General features: G+C 32.4%; 1 protein-coding gene and 1 non-coding gene across 2 annotated transcripts in view; both read left to right on the top strand.

Moving 5' to 3' along the window:
- The window catches only part of LOC110110766 (phosphoglycerate mutase-like protein 1), a 23420-nt gene extending 7983 nt beyond the window's left edge, over window positions 1-15437 (top strand). The window contains exons 2-10 of the mRNA XM_020842390.2: window positions 856-917; window positions 1002-1109; window positions 4693-4772; window positions 5346-5508; window positions 8840-8914; window positions 8989-9077; window positions 10568-10687; window positions 14867-14911; window positions 14985-15437. Of these exons, the coding sequence (XP_020698049.1) occupies window positions 856-917; window positions 1002-1109; window positions 4693-4772; window positions 5346-5508; window positions 8840-8914; window positions 8989-9077; window positions 10568-10687; window positions 14867-14911; window positions 14985-15099 (857 nt within the window). The 3' untranslated portion in view covers window positions 15100-15437. The remainder of the gene's footprint in view (window positions 1-855; window positions 918-1001; window positions 1110-4692; window positions 4773-5345; window positions 5509-8839; window positions 8915-8988; window positions 9078-10567; window positions 10688-14866; window positions 14912-14984) is intronic.
- Window positions 6631-6749, top strand: LOC114579615. Its single transcript, XR_003700685.1, has one exon. It is a non-coding gene; the product is annotated as a 5S ribosomal RNA (ribosomal RNA).
- Window positions 15438-17596: the final 2159 nt, after the last annotated feature.

Genomic DNA, 17596 nt, shown 5'->3' with positions numbered 1-17596 from the left:
AATATACTCACAAAATAGTAGCACTTTATTGAATATAATTCAGTAAATACCTTATTAAATAAATCTTGCGTTTATTACTTTATATGCATGTGCATGTGGATTGTCACTTTCCTGCTAGACAACTAAACTTTTTATAATGGCTTCCCACTTCGCAAGTAGGATTACACGTCTCATGTGGAGCAATTCAAAGGGGCTGAGTTAAAATTCTCTGCATCCGAGTAAAGTATTGCCTGCATTTACTTTCGAATATGCCTGTATTGTTGCTTCTTTGATGGGTCTTCGGGTCATGGTAAGCTAGTTATTCTTTGCTTTCAATGGCCAATATCTTTTCTGCTCTGCTGCACATTTGTAATAAGTCAATGAGGCTAGGATCTCCACAAAATATTTTTGTTAAGAGAAGTCTTTTCACTGACTTTGTTTCTCACTCATGTACCTCAATATCACTACATTTTGCTTTGCTTTTGGAATGTGAAAGGCAAACTCCTACCTACTACTCTAATGCTTTTGGAATGTGAAAGGAATGCTAATTGTTTTTGGTCATAAAATGTAGTCTATGTAGTTAACTTTTTTATGCCTATAAAGTCCATTTGGCTTGTTTGAGAACATATCAAGAAGTTTTCTAATTTTATATTGCGGGTATGATTTAATAAATTCTTGTTTCTGCCTTGCATACCGATTATTTATATCATTTTGATAAACTTTAGCCAGACAGACGCTGTAAACATTTACTGTTTTTCTAGTGGGAAAGTGGTTATCTATTTGAATGTTGTAAAGTTTTGTAGCTTCATCACCAGAGTGCTATCAAACATCTAGCTAATGCTTTTATAGTTGTTTCATCTTCTTTTTCATCTACAGATATGGATGGAAGTCCTAGTTCTTCTTTGTTACCATTACAACGCTGTAAAATATTACACCTGGTTTGTGTTATTTTATACGGCATACAGTTTCACAATTTAATCTCATAGGTTTAATTGATTCTTCTCTCATAAAAAATGTACCAGGTTAGACACGCTCAAGGGATACACAATGTAGAAGGTGAGAAGAACCATAATGCATACTTGTCTCCTGAACTCTTTGATGCCCATCTTACCCCACTAGGGTGGGACCAAGTATGTATTCATTGTCCTCCTAAATTTATGTCTTGATATGGATGAGGAGTCATGATAAAGCTAACATTACGGAATGAGGAAAATCTCTTTGATCTATAACAAGCAACAAAGAAATCACTCGTTTGAACAGTAGAGTTTTTACGTGAGACTTGGCATTCTACGCAAAGTTTTATGGGTAGATGGTTGGTGTGAGTTGAAGCCTATGATTGACATGATACTAGGCATGCTTAATTTTTTTAAAATGTTAGTGTATGAATTGATTTATTTTGAAGTTTTCTTGTTTTCTTGCTTTTTGCAAATTGTCTATAAGGCATTTCAGTTTTGTTTTGTTTTGCAAGGTTTCTTATTTTACAACTGTCTAGGAATAGAGGCTCCCTGCCTCTCTCTTTCTTTCTCTGTCAAATGCTTGCGTGATTTGAATTGGTGTGTATGTGGTTGATGTTATTCTATGCTAAATCAAAACTAATTTTCAAATTTATAGATATAGTTAATTTGTATGATAACTTGCATTTACGATTTGGTTGATGCATGTGCACTAAAAAATATGAATTGAACAATTTAATTATGGTTTTGACACATCATCACATTCCATCATTTAGATTTTATGCAAATTGTTAAGATTTCCATATCTAAACTGGTTACTTTATATTTAGGGGTGTATTATTTCATCTAATCAAACAAGTTTAGTCCATTGCACTTATTGCATTTAATAATAATGATACAAAAGGAAATCAACTGCATATACATCAGAGTTTAAGATTTTTTGCTGAGGTATGTTTTAAGTGCTGTCAAACTGATAATTATGCTAATTAGTGTCCCATTAGGAACTTCTATATAATTGTGGATGAGGACGATAATGAACCATTAATTCTAGTGATCTCCATGAGTTTAATGAGGAGAGGAGTGATTTTGTAGATGTTTAGTTGAGAATGCTTTAAATGTCATATGTTGCATCATAGCTATTTCTTAGATTAAATTTGATTGAATGTGAATTGCAATTTTTCAAAATTATTTCAAACAAGAGGAAAAGCTTCACAAATACAGAATTGATAATGGAAGTTGCATAAATTTCATATCTAAATCTATTATAGTTTGCATTAATTTAAAACATGAGTCGCATTCACAATCTTTTTAAGTAGCAGGAGTGCTAGAGGTGTCAAAATGGGTTAATGGGTCGGGCTCAGGCCCGACTCAAAATTGACCTGAAAAATTCAGTTAATCCTAACCTGACCCGTTGGATAAATGGGTCAAAATAATAGGCCTGAACCCCACTCGCTAGCAAGTTGTATAACCAAAACTGACTTGATAACCCATTTTAATTAAATTTTTTTATAACTTGTCAACTATAGAGCTTAGATAAATTGATAAAAAATAAATAGATTATGCCAACAAACAAAATAATTTAAGGAAAAAATAAAATGGGTCACTTTCGGGTTAAAATCAAATTTGTGGGTTAACCCAAACCTAACCTGTTTAATATATGGGTTGGAATTTCGTGCTGAAACCTAACTCGTTTATTAAATGGGTCAACCTGAGTCCTGGTCGGGTTGACAGGTCGGGTCATTTTTTGCATCCCTAATAAGTGCATAAAACTGTTATTTCTATATCTTAGATATGCTTCGTTCCTATTTTGTTAGGTACTTATATTGATTAAATCTAATGTGATGTGCTATCCATGGTTATTTCTCATGTTATATAAGGTGGACCTTAGCTTTATGATTTAGATGTTACTCAAATTGGAAGGTCTAATAAATCTGCTTTTAAGTTTAATGGGGGGAATGATAGTTTTGAAACCTACAAAATCTAAAAGTAAGCCCAAGTCTCTTAATGAGGTGAAGAGGTTTTTGCATATTCTAAGTAAACATCGTTTAAAAAAGTGAGCAGACATGTGGGTGTGATCTATATTTAGTGGCTGTTGAATTGAATAATGTAGTGTTTGAGATTGTGATTTCGCTTAATAATGCTAATCAAGTGTTAATTGTTTTTTAAATACTTTTCTAATGGACCTCATAATGAATTAATGTCACTATGGCATATACACTATGCTATTGGTTTGTTTTTTGGATCATCATTTGGCTAACCTACTGAATTATAGGATGAATTCATTCAAATATGTTGTGCTTAAGATACATTGATGAATTACTTAAGAAAAAGAAAAAGAAAAAGAAAAAAGAGAAAGCATGAGTTCCTTATATTGTCCTGCTTTGCCTATATATAAGAAAGATGAAAGTTGGCATATGCGTGGATAGTATATCCATCACAAAATCAACATTAAATATATATCTTTTATTCCTCATTTTTTTTTGGGACATTTAGGCCATTTAAGGCAAACTCACACACACAACGCATACACAAAGACTCGAACCCAAGACCTCTTAGTTGAAAGCCTAAGCTCTCAACCAACAGGCTAAGGTGAGCTGTGTTTTATTCCTCATTTAGATAACGAGTTGTATATGCTAAATGACATTGCATTGTGATTTTTTATAAGATTAATTTGAAAAGTTCCTATCATAATTTTAGAATGAGGAATGTGATGAATGAACATTGCTTTCAAGATCAAGATTATATGAGAGTCGTAGGTCATGCATTTTAGATTAACTAATGCAACTAGTACTATTATGAGGATAACGAGTCATGTCTTGCAACATTCGTTTTTTTTTTGTGGAAAATTTCGTTCTCACTTTGATGATTTTTAAATTTGTAACAAGACATGAGGTGATTTTTTTATGCTACTTTGGAGAGTATTTGAGTTTTTCCAAGTTAAGAAGTTATATATAATCCTACAAAATGCTATTTTGGATTCCATCTACGATCTTTGTAAGATTTGTTGGTCATGGTGATGTATTATTTATTGGCTTTGATAAAGTTAAAATGATTGATGATTGGGCAAATCCTTTTAAATTTTACATGATATTCTTAAATTTTGTGGTTTAGTTGATTTTTTTATGGACTACTCATTTAAGGGTTTAATTTTTAGATGACTTTAATTATTAATTATCCAAAGAAAAGGAAATTTAGATGGACTAAATATTCTAATTGTGTTTTTGAAAATTTTATGTGCATAAATGTGAAAGTTAATCGTGCAAAGAGTCTCTTTTATTAATTGGGTGTAGTGGCTCTACGGTCTATTTTTTGATCGGATGAGATATATAAGTTGTGCACATGTTTTGGCATTTGTAGCTAAATTTGCATCTTAAACTATAACAATATTATACTGTTTTTCCAGCTTAACTAATAAATTGATTTACAGTTGATATCATTCTTTTCTAATGAAAGCTGCATGCTCTTTAATTTCCAATATGTGCACGGTATGTATAAATTCTTTTTGGTAATGAACCCTTGCTTAGGTTGTTGATTAATGCACTCATATTTCCACATGATGTTTATATTGGAATTTGCATGGTATGCGAACTTTTTATAAAATTGTTTTTGGGAAAACTCTGAAATTCTGTAATGCTTTACTTCATCAGGTTGACAATTTTCCTTGTTTAGGTTGTTGATTAGCACAGTCAAATTCCTACTTGTAAATAATGATATATTGCGAACATTGGTGTTTATAAATTATTTTTTTGGAACTCATCAGGTTGATAATTTGCGTAGGCATGTCATTGCATGTGGACTTTCTAAGAAGATTGATCTGGTTATCACTTCCCCTTTGTTGAGGTACAATGTTCGCTGTGGTGTACAAATTAACTTCTCTCATTCCTTTTTTGCTGTGCTCCTATTTTGTTTCTGTAATTCACTAGTAGGAACATATGCAAAACCATGCTGTTAAAGTTGATAAATTTCAATAGGGATTATTACCAAAACTTAATTCTGATTTCAAAATTTCAAGCCATTTCTCTGTTGCATTATTCATTTATTTACTATTGCCCCTTAGAAGATAAAGATTGGTGGAGGACTATGTGGTTCGAAAATTTTAGAGTGGCTAAGCGCGGCTTTATTTATTCCAGTTCTTTAGATTTTTTGTTCATAATTATTATGCTGTATTTCATGGTATTGGCGGTTTTTCTGATAGCAGAAACCTGTTCAGATGAATGAGGTAGAATTAGCTTCTAAATTACTCATATTAAGCAATGGTGTTAGCCATATGGAAGTAGCATTTTTATTAATTAGAATTCCAGAAAGAAGAATATCTGTGTTCTAGTGTGTTTTCATGAACCAGTTAATATCAATGGATGCATCTTAATTGCTAACTATGCTACTTGTGACTCTCTTATTCTGCAATTGTTACAGAACCATGCAAACTGCAGTTGGAGTCTTTGGAGGTGAAGCTTTTGTGGATGGAGTGAAAGGGAAACCCTTAATGGTTGAAAATGCAGGCAATAGTGGTCGTCGAGCTATTTCAAGTTTGGATGGTCTGCCTTTTATAGCTGTTGAGGCATGCAGGGAACATTTGGTATGCCTTCATATTTAATGAAATTTTCTTCACCCTTTCTATTCAACGCTCTTTAAATTCATAACTTTGCATAGATGTGATTTGTAGTATCATAAATTTCTTTTATTTTTATCCTTAGCTAACTTTCTAGTAAAATATCTTTATGCATTTACTTGTGCATGTCAAAGTGTCCAGCTTCATGTCTTCACTTTGATGTCCTTTGATTACTATAAGAAGGGATCTTCATTTTTTCTTTTATTTTTTTGATCTACTATCCAGGTTTATTTTCTTTGTTTTGGCTTAAGTATTTATTATTTTGAAAATTGAACATAATTGAATTAGCTGGCCTTATAGCAGTTTAACTGGTTTTGAACTGAGGAATTGTGTGTGTGTTGGGTGGGTGTGGGGCGGTGGTGGGTTGCTGGTGAGAGAGAGAGATATGAGAGTGAGAACTTTGGGTAATAGATAGTTTTTTTAAAGCATTCAAGTCATGATGCAAGACCATCTCAGCCATTGGTTCTTCGTACTTCATCAAGATCATTATGCATGCATAGTTTTTAAAATGTTTTATGTAAATTAGTGCCTTAGGATGTTATGAAGAATTGAAGATTAATGAATCAAAGCATGGTGGACTGTAATCTACTCCCCTCTTTGGCCTTTGGGATATGCTCTCTCTCTCTCTCTCTCTTTCTCCACCCGCGTGCCTAGGGTTGTGTATATTTCTTCCACACGTTTTCTTCACCTTGGATTGTGTTTTCATTATAGTCACATTCTATCAAAGTAAGATCTCAATTCAAGGACTTCATGCATTTGATACCAGAGTTCTCTGTTCAAGGACTTGCCGCTTACCCAGTTTGTTTTTAGAATTACCAGCATAGATACCCATCAGGCCATCACTAAAAGTTTTGAATGTGGATTGTGTCAAGTCCACATCCATCTCAAAGCTTGATGGTGTACTACAGATTGTTGAATCAATAAATGCATTACGAGCATCATCAGTTTCACTTACATGTCCATCATCATCACTAAGTGTTGTTGCCTCATTGTTGGACGCTGGTTGGATCACATCTAGACCAAGACACTTTCAAACTTCACTAAAGAAGACTTTGCAGTCTTTTCCTTACAGTTGGATCACATCTAGCTGGGTGCAATCATACCAGCACTAGTGCATCGGATCCCATCAGAACTCCGCAGTTAAGCTTGCTTGGGCAAGAGTATTACTAGGATGGGTGACCTCCTGGGAAGTCCTCGTGTTGCACCCCTTTAACGAAAAAGGATTCATGTAGCCAACCCCACATAATGGGACAAAGGCTTGATGTTCTTCTTGTTGTTGTTGTAGTCCAATTAGCCTTGTCGAAGTCATTTGAACTCTCATGATTAGAACATGCGTATTCTTCAGTATGGGTTACTTCAGGAATCAGAAAATAGTCTATGGCTTCTAGGTGCATCTTCTCTGTTCCAGCAATTGAGCTAGCAACACAAGTTTATTGCAGCTAAGGGTCTCGGCATATGCCAGCTAGCATATCAGCAGCTACAGATTTTTTCTCATTTCCTGAAATTTCAAAGCTTGAAAGGAAGCATCATTAGCTTCACAGCCATGTCCCAACCACAAAATACGGCTTCATGTTGACACCAAACCAAATAACTAAGCTCTGCCTTTTTCCTGTACAGCTGTTGGCAAATGCCCCTTTGAAGAATCTGAAACAACCATCTAATATTCCCTCTCTTCAGTAATTATTACCGACATATCTCCTTTCCAACTGTAAGCCACTTTTATGAATTCTGTTCTTCCCCTTTCAGTCAATATTCTGTTCTCATTATATGTTTTTATGAAATGCATCAAGGATCAGCTTTAAGCCTATATCCTTTTGCTTTAGCCATGAATGTTCTTACTAGACATTTGTAAGATTTAATTGTTATCAAAATAGGTATCTTAATTCACATTATTCATATTATCATCATGATACTTATAATTGTTACCTTTAAGAGCATTGGGTGGACAAACCATATGCTTTATATAATCAAAAGAGCATGATTACGAGGGTGGTTATTCTAGTTAAAAGGCATGAATATACTAGAATTAGATTGGGTCAAATCCCGACGACTATGCATACTCGTCACCGATATGATACTTATTCTAGGCCAAATCAACTCTATCGATCTCCTACTAGATCTTCTCAAGTCACCCATCAACTCACTTCTTTCGATAGACTTGATGCTATCATGTACAAACACAAGTGTTACTTATCAAACCATCATCATTCTTTTTTCTGCCTCTGTGTACCAATGCTAGTGGGGATGCTGATTAGTTTTTAGCGATTAAACCTGAGTGTGATGATATACTTGAGCTTGAGCCTAATTTTCTGCCTTATGTTGAGACTAAAGTTTTCATTTTTAGCAGAGTTTACAATCCTCTTTCTTGGCCTCTCATCACCGAAAGTGTTCCCTGCGGACCCAGCACCAATTGGATGGGGGATATTTGTATTCTTACGACTTAAAAAAAAAAATGAAGATTATTAGTACATTAAGCATTATCTAATGATAACTTGTTTCTTAAGGACTCAGTTTCTAGGTTTTAAGGTGAATCTAGAGCCAAAGACGGACTTTGCCTGATAGCTGAGCTGATGACACCATGTGCTGAAATTCTTATATCCGTTCACATCTTCGCAGTTTCCCATTGCAATTATTATCCAAGATGTATATGTTCTTGTTCCACCTCCACTACTGCCACCACCATGACCATCTCATTTCAACTCTTCGGATAAGAGTATTTTTCAACCTAGGTGAATTGATGTAGGATTGTCATAGTTATCATTTTCTTTCTATAGAAACCATCTTCTTGTGTCCATAGTTTTTAGACATGTTTGAAATAAGTTTCATGCTTTAAAAACATAATAAGGATATATCATATTTTTTTATGTTTTAATTACACATTTTTAGTATTTATTGATGATCATCTTCTGTTTGAAGTTGCCATAAGATTTTATGCAGCAATTAAAGACTAGTGAATCAAAGTACGAAGGTTTGAAGTCTACTATCCTCTTCCTCATTGAGATGTGTTCCCCCAACCCCCACCTCGGGTTATGTACCCTTTCATTCTCTCTCGTATCCTCCTTAAGTTGTGCTCCCATTCTTCAAATTGAAAACCATCATTAGAATCATTGCACTGCATTCCTTTTTGTATAGGTTCATCTCATATTTTCTTATGATGTTAGAAAATGTTTTGATAGAGTTATATATATTTCATACAAGTGAAAAATGCAATGCTTAATATTCCATTTTTCATGGTTATCTGTGATGGATGAAGGATTTATTCTCTTTGCACTAACTTTTGTGTACTTGATTTCTGCAGGGTGTTCACCCATGTGATAGGAGGAGAACCATAAGGGAATATCAGACACTTTTCCCTGCAGTTGATTTTTCACTGGTAATTGCTATATTCTCTGGATTACATGTGGTAAGGTTTGTGATAATTGTTTATAACCGTGAGATTATCCTCAGATCGAAAGTAATGAAGATACCTTATGGGAACCTAATGTGAGAGAGCCAAATGAAGAGGTTGCAATTAGGGGAATGAAATTCATTAACTGGTAAATTCTTTTCTTAAATTTTAGATTTTAGTAACTTATACTAATCCATGAGCTTTTCCATAAACCAAAAAAAGTATATATTGCTATTGCTTAAACAAATCAACATACATAACATGGCAATTGGCATAAAATATCTTAATTTTTTCTTATACTTGACTGTTAGCTCAGATATGTTTTGCTTATTTAGTTTGATTCAAGTCAACTATAGTCTGAAATAAACTCTTAATTCATATTGCTAATTAACCCCAAGACACCCTTCTCTAATCATTTTAAGATGTTATTATGATATGTGTTGCGGGTGTTTTTTTTAATGCAACTAATATTACGCTTATAGTATGATCAAAATAATTAAAAAAAGAACTAAGAACTTAGAATCATATAAAATCAGTGGGCAATTATAATTTGATTTTTGCAAATTGAATTTCAATTGTTCAAAAAGTTGAAAAAAAAATCAAGAACACTAATAAGCCAATATCAAATAAGAATACATAACAAAAATATCAAAATAGGAAAATCATGCCTTATGCTGATACAAAGAGATGTCTTCCCCTAGAATTAGGTAGCCACACTTGTACCACCTTAAAGGAACACACATCTAATTTGCATATACTATTAAAACTAGAAAGAAAATATTTATTCAAGAAATATTCATAAATGATATGCCTTTGAATATCCATTTATAACATATTCATCCCCGCAGGCTAATATATAGGTTTGTATAGGATCAGCTTAATCTTTATTCAAATTAAAATTCTAATTGATGAAATTAATTCCAACCAAATTTAAAACTTCATGACTCTTATCCAAAATTAGCCGGATGGACTGGAAAACCATAGGAAAAATATGTAGATCCAAGCTGTAAAACTCGCTGGCACACTTTATCCTCCAGGAGCTTTTATGGATTCCAATAGGCCGTGGAAACAGTTCCGCATCGACGGTAACACTATAGTCTCACCTCAGCGGTCGCGCTACATTCTGCATTAACATTAATGATACACTTGCATGATATGGTCAGTGGATCTTGCTACAAAAAAGCCATGCAAATTGTTTTTTTAAGTTTTCAGAGAGCTTTAAGTGAAGGGCTAGGGTCCTGATCAAGTTGTTAATTAGTTTTTCCTACTACTTTTTTTTTTCCATCAAGTCCTATAATTTTAAGCAATTAAAAAATGCCTGAAGCTTGATATAACGTTGGCTGAGTTTACATTACCTAACATTTGACCAAATTTAACAAACGTTCTTTTGACAGAAATCCAAAGCTATCTCAGTTCTTGAATTTATATATCATTGACATGCTAAAGCATTGTAGAGTTGGATTATTTTTAAATATGCAAAAAAGGAAATACTTGGCTCCTACGAATGCACAGGCCCGCTAATCCTTGTGTTTTTTGAGCAGTTAAAGGCTGATATTACAAACTTTGTTAAAAGATTTTTCTTCTTGAACTATTAGTAGCATCAGGATGTCTGATGTGTGCCTCATTTTTTTTTTCAAGGTTATTAACAAGAAGAGAGACAGAAATAGCAGTCATTACACATAGTGGATTTTTGTTCCATACACTGAATAAATTTGGTAAAGATTTCCATCCACTAATCAAAGATGAAATCTGCAAACAGTAAGTTGGAAGAATCCTTTATTTTTTATTTCCTTGTAAATTATACCAAAGTTTATTGTCTTAATACTCTAGTGTGGACTTTCTGTTTTCAAATAGAAAATTGACTTATTAGTAATATGCACAAAAAGATCTATTTGAAGCTAACTGTCAAAACTGCTAGATCAATGATAAGCATCATGAAAATGCCAAGTTGGAATAGAAAACCTTGTAACATGCACGTTGCTAGTTACCGTTTCATCAGCTTATAATAGACACTAATCGCATGATCTTTGACAAGAAAGTTTATAACCAGAAATTCTAGACTTTATTCAAAGGCATTCATATGCGTTTAGATTTCTTTCATTGTTTCAAGGATACCGTTTCATCACTGTCTGTTAACTCATTTATAGTTGAAATGTAAGCTTGGATTTTATTTCATTTCAAATTGTAAGAGCGTTTAGTTATTTATATACTTACTGGCAATGCATGCAAAGGTTTCACTAGTGGCTTTATTTGCATACTTCCTCTGACTTATACTTCATCAAGATGTAGCAACTAGATTTCAGTCGTCCTTGCAAGCCCTCCTTTGCCATTTATGACGTTTTAAGGAAATGAAGAAAGAATAAACGCAGCCGTTTGCATTGTTTATCACACAAGGATCTTAGTGGAAGATACCGGGTTAAATTAGGTAGCATGGTTCATTTCTCTAGTCTTTGTCTGCTGCTTCTCATCATGATTAGTCATGATTGAAATGAATAAGAATTGGATATATGAAATCATAAAAAGTGTTTTGAAATTTCAGTGATAGGAGTTAATAAGCTAGGTGGATTAGATTGAATAGGAGCTTTAAATAAGCCGTTGTTCCACTGTAAACTCTATATGGAAAAAGGCAAAAGTGTGGGAAAAGTGACAGAAGTGTATCATCTTCACAGCAGCTGTAGAAGATCCTTTATCATTGTCCAAAATGGTAAAAAAATTTATTGTTTTGGTGGATTAAATGTCAAAAGTTGAGGTAGATATTGTGGATATTGTGCGTGTAGGATGTCCTTTGTTATTAATATATGAATTTAATTCAATTAACTTATTGCACATGGTTGATAATCAATGTTAGTAAAGAACCATTGAACATATAAACCATCAAAGGGAGATAACTTGATGAAAACATGGGATGGAAGAACAAGAGTTAAATTAAATTGCTCGTACAGATATAATTCCTATTGACTGAAAATATTCAAATCGGCAATGAATTTATTATGGAGTTGTATAAATCACTATAAAAAATGAATAGAGAAAAATGGATAGAATCATGAAGTATGTTATATAGTGCTTAAGAAAATAAAAAATTAGTTAGCAGTGGAGAGAATGCATCAAGATAATGTTATAAAAAATGATAGAATTGGAGATATAATTATAGTTTTGAAGATTATTGTTGATACTAAGATTATTAATATTATAAGTGCTTATGCTCCTCAAGTAGATTTGGATGTGTTCAAAATTAAAATTCTGGAATGACTTAAAAAAATTAATATAAAAGAAATCTCTTGAAGAAAGAGTTCTTATTGGAGGATATTTAAATGGACATGTTAGTTGAGAGATGGAGGATTTTAAAAACATTCATGGTGGCTATAATAGGCTTGGAGCAACTAATGAAGGTGGTAAGACTATATTAAATTTTGCTCTAACTTATGATTTTGTAATTGCTAATATCTTATTTAAGAAAACATACGAGCATCTCATCACTTATAAAAATGGATATAGTAAAACCTTAGATTGATTATTTTCTGATAAGAAAATAGATCGTTTGGATTGCAAAGATTGTAAAGTTATTCCGAGTGAAAGTTTGTGTATCCAACATCGTTTATTACTTATTAGTTTTGAATTTTAAGATGAAGGGAAAGAATATAAAAAATAAAGTAAAGCGTTTTTGTATGATTTAAAGAACACTAAGTAAAATATTTTTAAAAGAACACTAACTAACATATTTTTGAAAGTAATATTCGAGATTTTAAGATTTTGTTTGTGCATGAGGTAACAAATATTATGTGAGAAAAAATAACAAGTAAATTATTAAGAATGTTACAAACGATGTGCTTGAAGTATCAAAAGAAATAGCTCATAATAGTAAAAAAAATTGGCGGTGGAATCAAAATGTGCAATAAAAGATTAAAAATAAAAAACTTTGTTATAAGAACTGATTTAGATGTAAAAACTCTGAAAAATGGAAAAAATATATAAAGAGATCCGTGAGTACAAGAAAGAAATCTGTGAAGCAAAGATTTTTTGCTTTTAATGTTTTATATAATAGATTATATACTAAAGAACACGAAGATATATGATTAAGTTAGCCAAATAAAGAGACAGGAGCAGTAAGGATTTAGTTCAAATGAAATGCATTAAAGATAAAAATTTAAAAGTGTTTTTTTAGAAGAGGATATTCAACAAACGTGAATGAGATATTTTACTAAGCTTTTTAATGAATATTGTGATTAATTTTAGTAACCTTAACATTCTAAATGAAATAAAGATTTTTGTTTTTATCAACGTATTAGTAAAATTGAAGTTAGAGAAACTTTAAAGAAAATGAAATGTGAAAAAATAGTTAGACCTGATGATATTCCAATAAAGGTGTGAAAATGCTTAGAAGATTATGGAATTTCTTGGCTTATTAAACTTTTAATATTATTTTAAAGATTAAAAAGATGTCAAATGAGTGAAGAATGAGTGTTTTGATTCCTATTTTTAAAAATAAAAGTGACGCACAAGATTGTGTGAATTATAGAGGAATTAAGTTGATGTGCCATACTTTAAAAATATTGGAGAGAGTTATGGAGCATAAATTACATTGTGATACTTATGTTTTTCAAAATCAATTTTGATTCATGTCGGGTAGGTCTACTATGAAAGCTATACATTTATTGAGAGGTTTGATGGAGAAGTATAGATAGAATAAGAAGAATCTACATATGATAAAGTTCCAAGAGAAGTGCTATGGAGAGTTCTAGAAACAAAAGGGGTTAATAATTCTTATATTCAAGTCATTAAGGATATATATGCATCAAGGATATGCATGCAAGAGTTGTTACTTGTGTTCAAACATAAGGTGGTTTGACCAATTATTTTCCTATTGTAGTTGGATTAGATCAATGATCAGCCTTAAGCCCATATCTTTTTGCTTTAGTCTTGGATGTTCTTAATAGACATTTGCAAGAGGATATAACATGGTGTATGCTTTTTGCTGATGATATATTTTTTTATATATAAGACTAGAGAGGGAGTTGAAGATAAACTTGAATTATGGAGGTCAACTTTATAGTTTAAAGGTTTTCGTTTGAGTAAATCTAAAATCGAATATATGGAGTGTAATTTTGGTAGTAATAGATCTAGTGGAGGTTTGTAATTTTATGTGATCAAGTTATTAACAAGAGTACAAATTTTAGATATCCTGGGTCTATTGTTCATAGTGATGGTGAAATAGATGGGGATATTATTAGTAGAATTTAAGCTGGTTAGTTGAAGTCGAGAAATGCATCGCCTTGTTGTGTGATAGAAAAGTACCACCTAAACTTAAGGGAAAATTCTATAAGATGGTGGTGAGACCTATAATGTTTTATGGTGTAGAATATTGGCCATTAAAAGAAAAGCATAATATTAAGTTAAGTGGTGCAGAGATGAGGATGCTCAAGTGGATGAGGGGCTTTACTCTTAGAGATAGGATACGAAACAAGCATATACGTGAAAAGGTTGAGTAGCTCCAGTGGTAGATAAGATTAGGGAGAGTATCCTTAGATGGTTTGGTCACATAAAACGGTGGCCTTCTGATAACCCAGTTAGGAGAGTAGATGTATTGGATTTAACCTATATTAAAAAAGTTAGAAGTAGACCTAAAAAACTTGGTTAGAAAATATTAGAAATGCCCTTTCTTTATTAGATTTAAATGAAAATTTAACTTTTAACAGAACACAATGGAGAAAAAAGATTCATGTAGTTGACCCCACATAATGGGATAAAGGTTTGATGATGTTGTCGTTGTATATAACAAGTTGTGATAGATACCTAATAAAACGCTTGATAAGAACGAATGGAGCGCAATTCGTGAAGCTTACTCCATGTTTTCTTTTCTTCTTTATGTTCCAATCTCAATCTCAAAGTAATAAAATTGGCATCCCTATTACTGACTATTTTATATATATTCTTTCACAGCTTTGGCAATTGTGAGCTCCGTTCGATGGTCATAGTTGATAAAAGGTGAGAAACTTAATATTTGAACATGCTATAGTTTCAAATGACTTTGTGATAAAATTCTGTAACAACTTTGCAGCTTGCTTGGTTTTGGAACTGATCGCACCAATTTTCCTGGAAGGATTCCCCGAGGGCTTGATCTTCCCAGTGACATTGCACATGACAAGCACCCGAATGCGACCGGCGACCATTAACCTCTTCTGCAACTCTGTTTCGCCGACGATGTCGACCATTTATTACCTGATATTTTGTTCATCATGCCATTGAAGTAGTTGCTTACAGGCTCATTATAGATGCCCTTATTTTTATGGCTGATTCAAGCCATTATTTTTATCTGTCCTCAACTTCATATTTGCCCAACTTGATGGACATGATTCCTCTTATTTTTTCATCTAACTACTACTTGACCTTGAACAATAGCACAGGGGAGCTATCTTATCTTTATTTCTACATCTCTATGAATTTCGAAGGGATTATTTTGTTGGATTACTTTAGAGTATAAAGTACTTCAAATACAAACATTTTATAAATTTGAGTGTTTTGTTGAAATACAAAATGATGCAAAGTAAAATATAATCAAAGTAATGTGAAGTAGTTTATTCTGAGTGTAAATTAAGCTTTTCCGATTTTGAGCGAAAACTATTGTAGCCGCGACCACATATCGTCACCGGCCGTCATCATTTAAGATTTTACTCTACATTCACTACTTCTAATCAAACAAAAAAAATATTTGCCTGCATTTATTTTACATTCATTCAAACAATTTTAAATTATTCATTTTATATTATGTTCTTTTTTCAACCAACTAAATATAAATAATATTCATTTCTTCAAATCTTTTTATTATGTAGATAGAACATTTTATGTCAATAATTATGCTTAAATTAGCGTTAACTTGATCTGTTTAAATGTTGTTTTAATAGGAGGATTTTCTTAAAAAAAAAAAAAAATACCCATTGGCTCTCTTTGGGGTGTTGAAAGTTAGAGTGTAGTAGCTATGTTGGGCTCGAACTTTTATTCTATCCAGTGAACGTACGCAGAGAAAGGTTCAGTTTTAGGCAAAAAAATGTCTGTACCGAGTTTTTTTTCAGTGTACCGAGTTTTTTCAAAAAAAATTCGGTACAGATATTTTTTTGCCTAAAACCGAACATTCCTCTGCGTACGTTCACTGGATAGAATAAAAGTTCGTTGGGCTCTATTGATCTCTGCTGCTATTGATCTCTGCTGCTCTCTAGAATAATCCGTAGATTAAAATAAATATTCAATCCAACTTAAAGAATTTTGTAACCGCCGAAAAAACGATGTTTATTAAAAAGGAATTATTGTTAAGCTTTGATTCCAAACAGTAAATACTAATTGATTTCGGCGTATTCAAACGGAAACGGAGAAAAAAAGCCTAATCAAAGAGGCCTCAATCCAACTTTTTTTAGATTAAAAAATTACTAAATAATATTCTCTCCAATTGGCACTCTGTGTTCACCATCTTTTCAACAATCTAGTCTTTTTAAGCTTCGAGTTTTTTTTTATTGGTAATATTTAAAGATCTCAACCGTTTTCTTTAAAAAGTTTAAGAGCTGTAGTTAATAAATAATAAAAAAAATCTTTATGCAAATTACATGGGCAATAAGGAAATATATATGCTTTAAAAAAAGCTCCATACCTAAAGTAAGCAAATAATAATTCAACAACAGCTGAAACAATAACATTAAGGTTTTGTTTGAGACGGCTTTCTTATTGCTTCTTAAAGCAGCTTTTTAATATAAAAATTTCATATCTTCCATAAGAAAGATGCTTTAAAAAATAGAAAAAAAGATGTCCCAAATAAAACCTAAGTTTGACTACATGAATCAATTTTCTCTATTGTATCCTATTTAGAGTCAACTTCATAGCTTATTTAAAGGACCCTATAAGGAGAAAAAGAGCGTTGACCATGAAAGAAATTCCTAACAAGCCACTTAAGAGTCGAGACATCCAAAAAAGATGCATGTCAATTTCATTATCCATAGAGCATAAGAAATAAGTATCACTAATACGAGTCTCCGCACGAGAGAAATTATTAGGTGTCCAGAGACCAATAAGAACGCACAACATCATCTTATTGGTGGGTACCCAACTCAATACCCGCACTCAATACCGCTGGGTACCCAGTGCCTGTGAGGACGGTTCTCCCGTCCGCACTCCGCTCCTAATAATTTCTCTCCCTCCATTGGTGGTGAGAATATTAATGTTATAGCCGAGGTGAAAATTGAGTGATTTTGAGGAAGACATTTACACCAAGTAAATTTAAGCTTTATTTGTGATAGCTTTCTTATTATTTTTTAAAGAGATTTTCTAGTATAAAAATTTTTAATTTAGAAAATTTTTGTACTAAAAAATTATTTTAAAAAATAGTAAGAAAACTATCTCAAACGAAGCCTTAGTCCACATAAAATCAGGAATAGCAGAATGTATTGCATTTCTAACACACTATCACACTAGTTAATCCCTATTATGATCAATATATATGAATTTAATATTGTCCAGACAAAGAGGTTTTGCTGTAGATGAAGGCCTAGGGAGGATCCAATTATCATTGCAAACAATAGATCATATTTTAGCATTTACACTAAGGTTTAAAAGAGGGTAGTCATATGCCCCAAAATCTGTATCATGGAGAAATCTAGAAATACAACTCAACTTTGTAATAACATG

Source organism: Dendrobium catenatum, unplaced genomic scaffold, assembly GCF_001605985.2.
Source record: "Dendrobium catenatum unplaced genomic scaffold, ASM160598v2 fragScaff_scaffold_552, whole genome shotgun sequence".
Classification (NCBI taxonomy): Eukaryota; Viridiplantae; Streptophyta; class Magnoliopsida; order Asparagales; family Orchidaceae; genus Dendrobium; species Dendrobium catenatum.
This window is presented reverse-complemented; position numbering and strand designations above follow the sequence as displayed.